This window comes from Ursus arctos, unplaced genomic scaffold, assembly GCF_023065955.2.
Source record: "Ursus arctos isolate Adak ecotype North America unplaced genomic scaffold, UrsArc2.0 scaffold_13, whole genome shotgun sequence".
Classification (NCBI taxonomy): Eukaryota; Metazoa; Chordata; class Mammalia; order Carnivora; family Ursidae; genus Ursus; species Ursus arctos.
In genome coordinates, this window is record NW_026622797.1 from 49,920,009 (window position 1) to 49,935,036 (window position 15,028).

Consider the following 15,028-nt stretch of genomic DNA (forward strand, 5'->3'; position numbering starts at 1 on the left):
ATCCTTTAAATCTGGGGGTGGCAAACTTTTTCTTAAAGGGTCAGATAGTAAATATTTTCAGCTTTGTGGATCACGTGGTCTCTGCTGCAACTACTCAACTGTGTGTGAAAGCAGTCCAAGATAATCTATAAATGAACGGGCATGACTGTGTTGCAAAAAACTTCACTTATGGACACTGAGATTTAAATTCCATATAACTTTCATGTGTCACAAAACAGTACTCTTTTCTTGAAATTTTTTCCCCAACCATTTAAAGATGTAAAAGCCATCCTTAGGCCACAGGCCATACAAAAATTAGGCAGGGGCCTATGAAAGAAGTTTTACCAAACAGATTAGAACCGCTGTACCACCCAAGCATTTATTTTCAACACAATGATTACTTCACCTGAAATTAAAGATAAGCTCACTTCTCAGGCATTTCTTGCACCAGCTAGTAAATAACTGTGCAGGTTGGTGGACATGCCTAGAGGGGACAGGCCCTGGGCAATGTGGTTCCAGTGGTCTTGGAGGACAACACCACTTTCCACCCAGAGCTTGGTAGGTGGCAGGTTGACAGGGACAGAGTGAAACTTTTCTGCTGAGAAACGTGCATCTATCCTGCTACCAGACCTGATCTATGCCACATATTGGCGGGAGCCAGATATTAGGTGATCACAGGGCCACAATCTTGATAGCCTTGAGCTACATCCTTCCTTACTTCCCCCCACTCAACAGAAGCACGCTGCTCTCGTTCCAGGTAAAAGTTCAGTTCTTCCTTTTCAAATTCTGGAGAAGCCTTCAGTTAACATAAGCAAAAAGTTCCCTGGGGTCAACAGTCATTCTTGCTCAGAGTTTGGTGAACTCTGGGGAAGGTGAGGGAACTTCCCCATACTTCCTGTCTCTTGATTATCTGAGGACTTTTCCTTGTTTCCAGGTTGAGCACTAAAATCATCAAGTGGGGTGACATTTATCTTTTCACTTCTCTTTTTCTCCTGTTTCCTGCCTTCTCTCCAGAGTCTATTTTTCTCTCCACACTGCTGTCTGGCATCCATCCTAGTTCTCAGGCTTGGAGTCAAATGCACCTAGGTTCTAGTTCTAGTCTGTCACTTACTAACTGTGTGATTCCAAACACATACACGCTCTGATGAGCCCTGAAGGAAAAGGCTAGAGGAAATGAGATAAATAAGGGACTCATGGAGATCCACTATCCTGAGCAATTCCCTCTAAAATCTTTTGAAAGATATACTGAATCTACTGAAACCAGACGTAGGACACAGTGCCCTCCATTCCTGCAGACTGAGTGTGCTAGGACAAAGGAAGCCCCTCAAAGCAATTCCTAGGGGAAGCAGACTAGTCCCCCTGGGAGAACTTTAGCAAGCTGAACCCTGTATAGCTGCAATCCGATAAGACCTTCCGGGGTAGAGTTCTATTTCTTCATCCTATGTAAATTCTTCCAAATTCTGACTTGGGTTTTCAGAGTCAGAGGGCTAATGAATTGTCCTCCTGACAATTAGGGTCTTTATATCCTACGCACTTGACTAAGCTATAGCTCAGAAAGCTGTCAGTAAAAAGAAACTGAATTAGCCTAATTTTTTGTTGTTGTTGTTCTGCTGATTTAATTTGAATCCAGAGACCCCTGATGCTCAGAGTAAAGAAAATGCAGAATAGAAAGAGAACATATAGTTCAGTTCAATCCCTACATTCCATTCTCTATGGATGCCCACGCTAGTGGTAGAATGCAATTACAATCCACAGGTAAGATCACAGCCTTCAGAGGTCCCCCTGACTGGCTAAATACTTACACTGGGAATTAATCAAAGGAAGTTCATTGATTTTGACAATTTAAGAATAAGCAGAGATGCTCAGGCCCGACCTCTTCCCTTCCCATACAGACCTTACTATTTATCCTAGAAACAGTGTGACTCTCAATCCAAACTCATTTTCTCACCAGTCATGATTAATTAACCAGAGAATTTCTTTTTTGCACGCAGAGTACTTAATATCTACAATTTATTTATTTGAATTTATAAATTTAACTCAGGTAGCCAGTTCCACGGGCTTCCCAAATGCAGTGAAAATTCTGTTCTTTTGAAAGGTAATTAAGGGCTGAAAAAAATAAACGGACCTCTTAGAATCATCTCCAGAAGTATAAAAATATATTATTCCCAATTAAGCAACCTGAACAGTGAAAGCAGCAATTGTTATGCAAACTGACTGTATTTAAATCAAATTTAATAAAATCAAGACTATTATAACCCAACAAGAACACATTCTACGTGGACAGCCTTTGCAGCAGGATACACTTGGTAGTCACAGTGTTCTGGATCAGGTTGCGCCCCTGACTATTTTAAGCTCGTTATTCAATCTGGCCAAGAGTGACCTCGCTCAGTGGTCACTCAGAAGCATCTGCCCTACACAATTAACTGGACAGGATTCACGCTCCAGCCCTTACCGGATGAGGTGCCTCACTGCAGTGTCAAACTGCAAAAATATAACCTCCCTTCGAAGGAGAAGTGCCTGGGACACCTGGGTAGGGTCTTGGGGGCTCGGGAGGCTGTCAATCATTTTCTGCAGCTCTTGAAGCTCAGACCCTGCAAGACGGATGACATTTTAGTCAGATAGAGTGACATACAGGCTTACGACAACTAACCTAATGAACGTCATTTCACCTCTGAAGCTAACTTTTTACCTAAATGCATTTCTTTTTGTTTGTGAGCATACTAATTATATGTTTTGCAAGACCAGCAAAGTCTTACGCTCTAGAGCCCAAGGTCTGATTTATCTTTCCTTCCTTCCTTCCTCCCTCAATGAGATAAAAATGTGCTTTGTTTTTCAGCAGAATAAGAACATACTGTTGAATGTAAGTTTTAAATTTTACAAGGCTACAGTCTCTGGATTGAAAAACAAGAATCACAAGGAATGGGAAAATATAAGTCTCAGTAGATCTGTTAGGGGCTCAAAGTTATTATAGATTATAAGCCAACATTCATTTCTCGTAGCCATGCCGTATAAATCACCCCTCTGTCACTGCCTTACCCTGTCACTGGCTCGTGGACTAAAGAAGACTCAAGACCATCCAAGGCAAGCAAGAAATACGCACTCACTCCTACCTGTGCGCACACGCACATGCACACATACACACACACACACCCTCTTCTAGGAGCTTCTCATCATTTTAGGAGTAGGCATGAGAGATCCTAAACTGACTTATTTCTTGGACCTTTACTGCAAAAGTGGGCTGGATATAAACAGACCTTTATGTGTTTTGAATGGAAATTTAAGTTAGAGGCCTTTTGTGGCCCTCAATGCCGGGTTCAGGAAACTGGCCTGGGTCTAGATGGCTGGAGTAGCATCTCTATTGTTGGCCCAGGAGAGGAGCTAGTCAGAATGAGAGACCACAGCAAGAAAATGATGAGTTCTTAGGGAGGGTGGGGAAGTGGATGGGCCCACACTTCCAGGGCTATTAGCATGTCAGCTAATCTGAAATGTTCCTCGACCCCCAGTGAGGACAGTGATCACTTTCTACTTGAGAGGACATTCCTGCTATGGGAAGAGGACTGTGGAAACCGGCCACTGTGCCTGATATGTAGCCTGAGGCAGAAGAGAAACGGGATAGCTATGAGGCATTTCTAGAGCTACTCTCTCAATAGCTTGTCCAGACTTGAGCAGCCTTGTACCCCATCTGGCCTGGTATTGGATATCTTCCCACACGCATGGGAGGCAGAGGAATTGAGGGAATGGGGAAGCTGCCCATGAGGCCTTGACTAGGGCAGAATCAGGACTGAGAAGAGTTGCTAATACTTGCAACGTATGCTTTTGGCTTTAAGAAAAGATGAGCAGTCCAGATTTCATATCCATCTGATGCTTCACATATAAGAGAAAAATGTTTTTTAGGTACTCGTCCTGCCCCTGAAAAACTGGGACCAACCACCAAAATTTTTATGATTTCTCTATAAATCTGATGGTCATGTTGGACTGAAAAGAAACTTCCACCAGAAGAGGAGTCACGTTAGAGTGAATTGTTCAAGAATTTTAGTGGTGGATGGGAGGGCGGGTCGTTAGTGAGCCTTATATTTTCAAGGCCTAGCATGATGGTCTGTAAGCAAGACATTCTGTGACGCTAAGTAGCAACCGGGGGTGGGGAGGGAAGGTTTAGAATCCTCTGCAATGACAATGAAAAAAGAATATAAGGTGCACACACCCTGTGATGAAAGCTCTGTTAAATGTCAAGTGTGTTTGGACAAGGGCTAGAAGGCAGTAAAGACAAATAAGAATATTTCTCTTGTCACAGTGGTTGGGTACAGCTACTTTTTCTCTTTTCATTTACGTGCGTGCTGTACGTGCACCTTTACACCGTCACTGCCCAGCAGAATTGTTCTGCGCCGACAGGTAGCGGCAGCATTATCACCGACACGCAGATGTGAAGGCGGGCCCTCCCTTTCTTTGTTGTTTATGGGTTTTAGGGTCCTCACTTAGGCTTCCCTTTCTTAGTGGCATCAAGCTGCTGCTGGGTGGGAGGGAAGGTGGCAGGCAGGGCAGGGCAGGCAGCTTTTCCTTGAGGGTGGGGCGGATGGTTGCCATGTCGTTGTGGTGGTGGGGTTGGAAGAAGACCCTCAGCCAGAAAACGTCAGGAAACAAATGAGCCTTTCCCCAAGAGGGTCCCATTTGGGAAATGAGAGAGAGAGAGAGAGAGAGAGAGGAATCACAACAGCCCTGTCTCCATGTGAGTACTCAAGAGCCAGTACAGTTTGTGCTTAGTTTGTCTCAAGAGTTCCTGAAACCCTATGTTCAGTGGATAGGTTTTGGGCTTTAATTGGCCTCCTAAACCTTTACAAGGAAATCACAGTGTAAACTCCCACATGCTGATTACATCCTCTGCTGATCCAAAGGGAGTTGCTGGCTTTCAAGGAAGGAGAGGATTTGGCAGGGTCCACAGATCTTATGCTCCGTGTCGAAGAGCTGCTTCCTCAGTCAAGTGGGAGGACCAAAGCTGAAATCCGGAGTGTCCCCTTAAAAAATATTTTAAAGCATATAAGCCCACAAAAGTCACTTTATCTAACTCCAAATAGCTTGGCAATAGCTGAGAGGAGTTGGGCGAGGATATGAACAGACTCATCTCCTCTGTTCACCTTACTTCTCCTTGCCTCCATCTGGGAAGTGGGCCAGGGACCGAGCAACCGAGGCTTTTTAAAAAGATGATTATCTTAGAGGGGGATTTTTTTTTTTTTTTTTAGTTCAGTTTGCTCTTTATCTATTTTCAGCAGAGCAGAGTATGCAAAACTTTGCACATTCTCCCTGGAGCACAAATGTTTTCGCTGGCAAAATGACAAGCTGCATGCCTCTAATTGCACACCTTGGAAAGCCTGGGCCCCACATATTTCGATGGTTTCTGGTTCAGAAGCATATAAATAGTAAGAAACCGATTTCCTTCTTCCTGAATTCTATGTCCTCAACAATTTGGCCTCATCTCCTACTGTTTCTCAGTGTCACTCTGGTAGGTTCACCCTTTTCCGGACTGGCCTGTGCAGTCCAGCCTGTTGCCTTTGCCAGTGTCCTTTTCCTGTCTTGCCAAGACCATCTGTCTAGTTTCCTCCATTGAGTCAAGGGAGGGCAAGTACCCCCAGATCACCTTCCCTGCAGGCTCTGCCCTCCCAGCTGCTGGAGGAGTTCCTACGCAGGGTCTTCCTTGGGAAAGAAGGCTCTGGCTCTATCTTGGCTTCTATCTCATCATGTGACACTTGTCTCCCTGTTGCAAGGGCAGGGATGGCATTTTTCCCATCCCATCCTTTCTCCTGTCCCTTATCTAAAGTCTACCCCCCACACCCTCCCCAAATCCAGCAGCTCCCCTAAGAGGGTCTTAGCTTATTTTCCGAGTAAACCCCTTTTGTAACAGTCCCTGAATTAGTAAAAAGCCCTAAGTGTGCTTTGGAACTTCTCTACTCTCTAGATTCTTACATTGAAGATGTGCTAGTAGTTTTGAAATCTCATCAGTCAGTGACAATTTTGTATTTTCTGCTGAGTCAGCCCCAATTCATCCCTTCTTCATGCTGCCTCTCCTCAGAGAAAGGCATTGACCCTCCTCCAAGATCGCCGCTCATACCCTTCCCTACGTCTCCCATCTGAATGTATACAGATTCCCTCAGTGCTCAGCAGCACCTGCAAATCTACCAGCAAACAAGTCAGGCTCTCCCACAAATACCTTTTCTTTATGCACTGGCCAGAGAGGAAGAGATTCAGAGTATATTACACTCGTTTGAAGACTGCTAGGTTTAAATGGGCATATTATTATCTCATTCCATCGGCTCTTCTCATTCTTTAAAATACTTGGCTACTCTGCTATAATATATTGCGATTAATTAATATTTACATAACTAATGACATAATTTGGCTACGAGTCAAGTTATTAAAATAACGAGACCAGTTTCCCTACTTTTGATCAACCCAGCTTACTAAGCATTTCAGTCTTTAATTTACCTCGTGCATTTTATCTTAGAACTTAGTGCTTATTTAGGGTTTATGGATTAGCGCTTGGCGGATAAAACTAAAGCCTCAATCATTCTTACTTCAGGACCATCAGGCTACTGTTAGCTAACAGAGGACTGTCTGAAAAAAATTCTTAACAATAAATGCTTGGTTCTGACCTTGCCATATTAGTTCACGAAGGCCAGAAAGAAGATGAAAGACAACTAGCATGTGGTAAGGGCACGTACATTCTTGTAGAAATTTCAAATAGATTTTAATCCACAGAACATCTCCACGAAACAGGTGTTATCACCCCCATTTTATAGATGGTGAGAGACCTAGAGAGTAAAGTGTCCAGCTTCCAGTAACCAAGTGGCAGATACAGGGTAAAAACCCAGGCTGGCCCACTCCTGGCTTGCTTTACTTTGTGATTTAACCTGTAAATGTGGAATTAATTAGTTTGGAGAGAGTATATATTGCCCTTCTTCTCACTGTCATTTATGAAAAAAATATTTTAGTTCTGTCTTTCCAAGTATTGAGAGCTTCATATTAATTAACTAGATGGGGGGGATCTTTTCACAATGTATGGGTATATCAAATCATCACATTGTACACTTTAAATAGCTTACAATTTTATTTGCCAATTATACTTCAGTGAAGTTGGGGGAAGAAAAGAGCTACAGAGAATTTGAAGTGAATACTGAAGGTGATCTGAATCACCTCTAATCACTTACCAATGCCTTCAGTTCCTCCCCAGTCACCTTTCAGGGAGTTAGCACTTAGAGGAAATTCAAAACATGTTGGACAATTTCCAAGTTTAGCAAAACTGAAAAGGTAGGCCACAATGTCATGGAGAGGGGCTATCAGCTGTAGAGTTAGCTGTAAGGCTCGAAAAGCTGCCTGTGGGTAAAATCAACAGAAAGAAATACATTTTAAGAAGTTTCTAAGAGACATATAGAAATATATGAGCATCAATTAGGGATAATATCTTTAAACAAGAATATTAAACATTTTCACAGTATAATACAAGATAATAATTACAGGATAATACCTGAATAACAGAACAACAAACCTATTCATCAACCAGGTTATATGCCTTTGGAGAAGGTAACTCCTGGAGTGAGGGGTTTAAAGCAAAGTGTTTCTCTTTGTTTAAAGACATTGGTGACCATAAACATAGCAAATGTGTTTGTATGACCACTGGTAGATTACAAGGGTCCCAGAAAAATTCCTAGCTGAAACCCATATTCAGACACCATTGCTGTGAGGGAACACCTGTAAGCAAAGCAGAGCTATTTGTCAACGTAGTTTAAACACACAACTAAAAAAATCAAACCCTGGATCTAAAATATTAACATTCAAGCGAAGGAAAAGTGGAAAATTATAATCCAACTGAAAGAAGGTAGTATTTATATATACAATATATAATTATCTTTATAATTAATCATTATAAAATATATAATATATATTTTAAAACACCTAAAATTCTTCAATGAAAGAAAGGGCAGTTCTATTTTTAATTATTTGAGGAAACTCCAAACTGTTTTCCATAATGGCTATACCAACTTACATTCCCATTCACAGTGCATGAGGGTTCCCTTTTCTCCACATCCTTGCCAACACTTGCTCTCTCTTGTCATTTTGACAGTAGCCATCCTAACAGGTGTGCGGTGCTCTCTCATTGTGGTTTTGATCTGCCTCTCTCTGAGGATTAGTGATGTTGAGCATCTTTTCATGTACCTGTTGGCCATCTGGTTGTCTTCTTTGGAAAAATGTTTATTTACGGCCTTGCCCGTTTTAAAATCAGATTTTATTGTTGTTGTTGAATTATAGGAGTTCCTTCCATATTTCAGGTATTACGCTCTTATCAGATAGGTGGTTTGCAAATATTTCTCCCATTCTGTAAGTTGCCTTTTCATTTTATTGTTTCCTTTGTTGAGCAGAAGCTTTTTAATTTGATGTAGTCCCACTTATTTATTTTTGCTTTTGTTGCCTATGCTTTTCATGTTATATCAAAAAAATCATCACCAAGATCAATGTCAAGGAGCTTTTCCCACTTTCCTCCAAGAGTTTTACAGTTTCCAGTGTTACATTTAGTCTCGAATCCACTTCAAGACTTCACTGTGAGAGGTGAAATTAGGGGTCCAGTGGCACTCTTCTGCACGTAGAACTACCACATCACCCTCCCACTCCTGGGTACATACTCAAAACCAGTATCTCAAAGAGATTATCTACACTCTCATGTCTATTGCAGCATTACTCACAACAGCCAACCTATGGAAACAATCGAAGTGTCCAGTGGATGGATAAATGGATTAAAAAATGTGAAAGACACACACAGAGGAATATTATTCAGATACTAAAAAAAGAAAATCCTGCCATTTGCAACAACATGGATGAACCTGGAGAATATTATGCTAAGTAAAATAACCAGATGGGAAAAGACGTATACTGTACCATCTCATTTATATGTGGAATCTAAAAAGTAAAGTGTCGAACTCATAGAAAGGTGTTTACCAAGGGGTGGGAAACGGATAGATGTTGGTCAGACGGTACAAATTTTCAGTTAGCAGTTGAATAAATTCTGAAGGTCTAATGTACAGCATGGTGCCTATAGATAATAATAATGCATACTTGGAATTTGCTAGGAGAGTAGATAAGTGTTTTTACCACATGCAAAAGAAGGTAACTATGTGAGGTGATAGATATGTTAATTAACTTAATTTGAGTAATCACTTCACAATGTACACAAATGTTAAATCATGTTATACACTTTAAATATATACAATTTCCTTATTAGTTACATCTCAGTAAAACTGGGGCAGGGGGCGGGGGGGGGGGGGGAGGATAAGAAACCTAGGTTGTTAAACAGGTTTTCACTCAACAAAGAAAGATCAGAATGTTCCCAAATTGCCATTTTTCAACACTTAGAATACTTATTTGAGTACTCTGTGTATTTCTAGTTCTACTCCTTTTTTTTTTTTTATGGTTATCAATATTATCCTCTAACAGTAAGTTAGGTACGCAGAGCAACCCCTCAAAAAACAGGCTGATTACTATGATTGTGATCTCAACCTGTCATTAGCTTCAGGGCATCAGAGTGGGATTTCTGTGAAGGGTGTGGGAGGAAATTGAGGATTAATAAGGAATGCGGGAAGCTCGAATTAGTGTTCATTAGCGGCTAGGGAGAAACAGAACTTGGGAAATAATGAGGCCCAAGAGAGAGGATCCTAAAGCAGGCAAAAATATTGGGAGCTGTGTGAAGATTTTGGTTATTAGATATCCCTGGAAAAAAACAAAGAGATGTTCTCTGTAACTGATATGCTTCACCGTGAGACATAAAAAAGCCCCAGCCAGCTTTCATTCTGGCACCCAGAAAGAAATACAAACCTTTTCTGGCAGAGTTTTGAACATAACCAGCACTTCAGAAGGATGGGGTAGGAACCATAAATTGAGGAAGACTTTCCCATCAGCAGACAGCAAACACCGTGGCCGGGGCTGAAAACTCCTGCGGCATTATAAGAAAGTTTGGGTCAGCACAGCATTTCTCTTTAAAAAAGAGGCGGCCCCGATGTGAACTATTTATACCACCGCCCTGCAGCCACAGCCCCGAGGCCAGGCTGTGGTGACCCAGGAGCGTGTCCAGGCCTGGGCCAGCACGCTCACAGGTGGCCCGGGTTATAAATAACTGCGGAGAGGAGCAGGGAGGCTGCTTTTAGCCTCAGCGGTGTTGGAGGAAGGGTGGGCTGGGAGGGCGGGAAAGGTGTGGTAGGAAAGCCAAGAGAAGACAGGAATGAGGTGGCTGGCACCATCCTCGGTGTTACGTATTTTTCTCACTGAATTCTTATGTCTCTAGAATGTACCTGTTCTGTTGTTTTACAGATGAGGAAATTGAGGCCCTATGAGAGCTCGCCTGCCCGGCTCCTAAGAGATGAAGTTGAGATTTAAATGCACATCTGTCTATATTCCTTCCTACCTTACCATGTTTTTCGCCAGGTTCTCCAGACTCTGGCCCTCTTTTCCTTCCTTCTCCTCTCTGCCCTCCCTTCCTCCAAATACCGTATTATTTCTTAGGCAGCGGTGTAGCTGTCTCTTTGGTGCAAGTTTATATACAAACACATAATCCGTGTGTGAGTGTGTGTGTGTGTGTGTGTGTGTGTGTGTGTGGTTTAAGAATTCACACAAGCCCAGGTACCTACCACCTGGCCTGAGAAATAGAATGTCACTAGCTTCTTTGTATTTTTTTGTTTTTGTTTTAAGATTTTTTAATTTATTTGACAGAGAGAGAGAGAGAGAGAGCTTGCACAAGTGAGCACAAGTAGGGGGAGCGGCAGGCAGAGGGAGAGGGAGAAGCAGGCTCCCCGCTGAGCAGGGACCCTGATGTGGGGCTTGATCCCAGGACCCTGAGATCATGACCTGAGCCAAAGGCAGACGCTTAACTGACTGAGCCACCCAGGCGCCCCTCACCAGCTCCTTTGAAGCCTGATGCACACCACCCTGGTGGCCCTCGGAGACACTACCATCCTGAATTTTACATTCATCACTGTTTAGTTTTTCTTTGTAGTTTTACCACAAATGGACAAACCATTAAAAGATCATTTTGTTGGGTTTTGCCTGTTTTTGACCTTCACACCAATGGGAGCTCAAGATCTTTCTAGTATACCTACTGGGGGAAGGTGGCATCTTGACCTGGTTTCTATGTCATCTCGGGAATGAAGTGGCCCACTGTAACAGAGGGTGGGGTGAGGGGGCTATTTTCCATTTGAATGGATTTGATGCCTTTAAGTCTAATTGTGTTCATCTGGTGTGGAAATGGTGCTATGTGCAGTTAACAGGTGTGGATTCTGGCATCAGAGGACCCCATTTTGAGACCAATTTCCATCACCCACAGCTGTGTGGCCTTAGACGCACTACCATCTGAGTCTTTTCATACATAAAATGGGGATAATTATTCCTAACTCACAGAATTGATGTAAGGAATAATTTTTAAAAAGAGTACCAAGCATGTGAAAAGTATTTTATAAATTGTGAGGTGCTAAACGAAGTTTGTTATTAGAATGCTAAGGTGAAGGTATCTAGCAAAGTGGCCAAAGGTGGGTGGGGGGCAAGGGACACCTGTGGCCCAGTAGAGAGACATTGTAGGAGTCCTTGGGGTTATTCGTGAACAAGTGGGAACCTGAACACACTAATGAGAGGATGTCCTAGAACTGAGGGTTATAGGGCAAGGCCAGAGACTAGTGCCACCTTAGGCTATGACAAGGTGGGCCTTGCTAGACAAGGCAGGTTATGCTAGACAAGGCAGGCCTCACAGACAGACAGACAGTGAAAGGAGGTGTGCAGTGGTTGCGGAGCCCTCACCCTCACATCAACCGAGCCCAGGGAAGCTGGGGTCCACCTCAGCCCTCCACTCTGCTCTTCCCACTCTGCCCCTATTCCTGGACAGTTGGGTTCACTCTTCTGGCTGCAAATACCATCCATTCACTGGTGACCCCTGAATCCACCTGTGCATGTCCAGTCCCCTCTGCAGCTCCAGACTTCCAACTTGCTTCCTCTTGGCTGGCTGGGTTTCAGAGCATCTCAGTCAAACAAAGCAAGAACTGAACTCCTTACCCTCTTCCACCCCAATCCTGTGCCTCCTCCTGTGTTAAAAGAGGACAACCCCCAGTCCCAGAAACCAGGGAGTCATATTTAGAGCCTCCCTTCTCCTTTACTCTTCAGGTCCTACTCATCCCACTGTTCTCTCTTACTTGTACTTGGTTTTCACGCCCACTTCCATTGACTGTAGCTAGGACTTTTGGTGGGAGGTTCTCACCTTCTGGGGGGCACTTTGGAAATCATAGGGCTGTTTTTTGACTCTTGTTATTGTTTCTGGGTCTCTGGGAGAGATTCAGATGACCCATTCCTCTTATTAAAGTAAAATGTAATTCATTTTAACTGAGGGCTGAATGTTTTCAATATCAAACATTTGGAGTATGAGACTTTTTTTAAATCATTAAAATTCTACGTGAAGTGAATCATTGGCCTTAAAGCTACCTTTCAAGTCTCGGGGTTTTAATCAGGTAATTTGAAGCTCAGGAACAGAGGATGGTGTTAGTTTGGAGAATTTTCTTTATTTCAGCAACCACAAAGTCAGGCTATCCTGTCCTGGAGCAGATCAAAGCCAGTGTAATCCAGTCTTATCTCTATTGTTCAGTTCACAATGTCCAAAGGTACCCCAAAGAAACATCAAATATCAACAACAAAAAGTCACCAGGCCTGCCACTGAGCGCACAACGTTGCAGGCCAAGGAGCTGGCAGCAGCTGCGTGGCTGAACCAGTCTTTGGCCTTGGAGAAGCACATACATCCCTGGGCCCTCTACCAAGTGTTATTCTTTATTTCTCATTCATTCCTTCCTTCTGTTTCCACCCTGCCTGCAGCAAGCAGCCATCTGCTGAGGAAGGACAGAGAGAGTAGCAGAAAGCTCTGGGTGCAAACTGCAGGAGTATAGCCTGGTTCTCAGCCCCATGAGGAGGATTCCTTCCCCTCCTTGTGGATGGCCCATCAGCTCCCTAGCCTGTCAGTTCCTTGACCTGCTCAACATCATCCTCCTTCACCTGCCTTCCCCTTCAGCCATCCACTCTGGGGCCACATTCCAGACCTTATCATTACCTGGGACCACATCACCTCCAAAGACTTAAACTCAACATCCCGCTTTCCCATCTTTTTCTATCCCAACCTTTTATTCCAGTTTTCTCACTCATTCACTCCCAGTAAACCACCTTTATCCCCACAAAATATACTCTTTGACATCGTCCAGCCCTCTGGTCTCCCCCTTCCATCCATCAGTTCCATTCTGACCTCTTTCCTTTCCCTGCCCAGACTGGGCTTGCAGTCAAGCATAGGAACTACTCTCTCACCAGAACCTTCCAGTCTCTGCTTCCTTGTATTCACTACTCACCTACCTAGCAAAACTCCGACTCTGGATCCCTCCAGCTATTATGCTCTCTGCTTCTAGTTGCATGTTGCTGAGCACAGCTGGAGGAAATCACACCACTAATTGTATTGATGCAACAACAAGTAAATGGTTTCCAGCCTGAGCTGTGTCACCCCGGGACAACACTTATTCTTTCCTTTGATCAGCTTTCATGCCCATTTCCTTTTCTAATAATTCCAAGACTTCTTTCAGCCTCATACCAAATTCCTGCCAGCAGATGATGACACGGTCTGTTATTTCACAATTGAATTAAAGGCCACTGGCTGAAACTCCCCCTACTTCCTGTGGGCCCTTTCCTCCACCCCCATCCTTCCCCTCAATCAAAGTCAAAGGCAGAGGTACACACCTAGGATATGAAATGAAGATGGCCACTGCCCTCAAGGTTCTTACATTTCTGAGGCAGCTAGACGTGAAGCATGATTTATGATAGAAGCATGGTGGAATGAAGTATAGTTGGCCCTTGAACAATACAGCGGTTAAGGGGTTTTGACCTACCTCGATGTCGAAAATCTGTGCATAACTTTTGACTGCTCAAAAACTTAAGTACTGGATACATCAATAGTCAATAAACACACATTTTGTATGTTATATATATTATATACTCAATTCTTGTAATAAAGCTAGAGAAAAGAAAATGTTGTTAAGAAAATCATAAGGAAAACACATTTACAGTACTCTACTGTATTTATAAAAAACAAATCCACGTATAAATGGACCTGCACATTCAAAGCCATGTTGTTCAAGGGTCAACCGTATATGAAAGTGCAGCAAACATCCAGAATAGGAAGCATCTGAGACCTGTTGGGAGGTTCTTGGAAGAAATTCACAGCAGAGGCTTCTGAGTTGTGATTATCTCCCTCTCTACATTTCTTCCTCTTTATGGCACTGCCATTTTTTCCCATTTAAAGAAATTATGGTAAAATATATGTAACATAAAATTTATCATTGTAACCATTTTCAAGTGTTTTAAGTGCCACTGAACTCAGTGGCACTAGGTATATTCACACTGTTGTGCAACTGTCATCACCATCATCTCCAGAACTTTTTTCCATCTTCCAAAATGGAAACTCTGTACCAATTAAACAATAATTGCACTGCCACCTTTATTTACCCAAGCCAGAGACTCTGGGTGACACCCCAACTTCCTCCTTTTCATTTGGCCTCCCATTGAATCCAGCACCTGGCCAACTGATTTCACCTCCTAAACATTTCCTGTCTGTACAGTTTCAGTAGCTTCCTAAATGAGAACCCCAATAATCATCTTCCTCCCCCTTTTCCTGCTGTTGAAGGACAAATGCCAGACTTCTGGATCTTGCCCATCATTCTGTACATTCTACTTCCCATGCTCAACCTCACATACCATGGGTAGGAGGCACTCGAGTCCACATGCTGTCTCACATCTCTGTGTCATTGAACATGCAGGTCTCCTAGCTTGAACTGAAGTTCTTTTCCTGGTCTACCTGAAACACTAACCATCCTTTAAGTCCCAAGTTAAGCATCCCCTTTTCCCTGCAGCCTGCCTTGCTCCCCATCCCCACCTCCCCAATCCTTTAAATAATACTGAACATTTCCTGGTGGGTGTTTTTATTATACTATTATACTTTATTCTTTAT

General features: G+C 43.1%; 2 protein-coding genes across 2 annotated transcripts in view; both read right to left on the reverse strand.

Moving 5' to 3' along the window:
- LOC113264754 (coiled-coil domain-containing protein 162-like) overlaps nt 1–2,612 on the reverse strand; it is a 53,023-nt gene extending 50,411 nt beyond the window's left edge. The window contains exon 1 of the mRNA XM_026511665.4: nt 2,432–2,612. Coding sequence (XP_026367450.3) covers nt 2,432–2,544 — 113 coding nt within the window. The 5' untranslated portion in view covers nt 2,545–2,612. The remainder of the gene's footprint in view (nt 1–2,431) is intronic.
- A 1,916-nt stretch (nt 2,613–4,528) lies between these two features.
- Nucleotides 4,529–15,028, reverse strand: part of LOC113264756 (uncharacterized) — a 103,092-nt gene continuing 92,592 nt past the window's right edge. The window contains exons 29-31 of the mRNA XM_026511666.4: nt 9,832–9,949; nt 7,176–7,341; nt 4,529–4,988 (exon numbers count right to left, since the gene is read on the reverse strand). Of these exons, the coding sequence (XP_026367451.3) occupies nt 4,951–4,988; nt 7,176–7,341; nt 9,832–9,949 (322 nt within the window). The 3' untranslated portion in view covers nt 4,529–4,950. The remainder of the gene's footprint in view (nt 4,989–7,175; nt 7,342–9,831; nt 9,950–15,028) is intronic.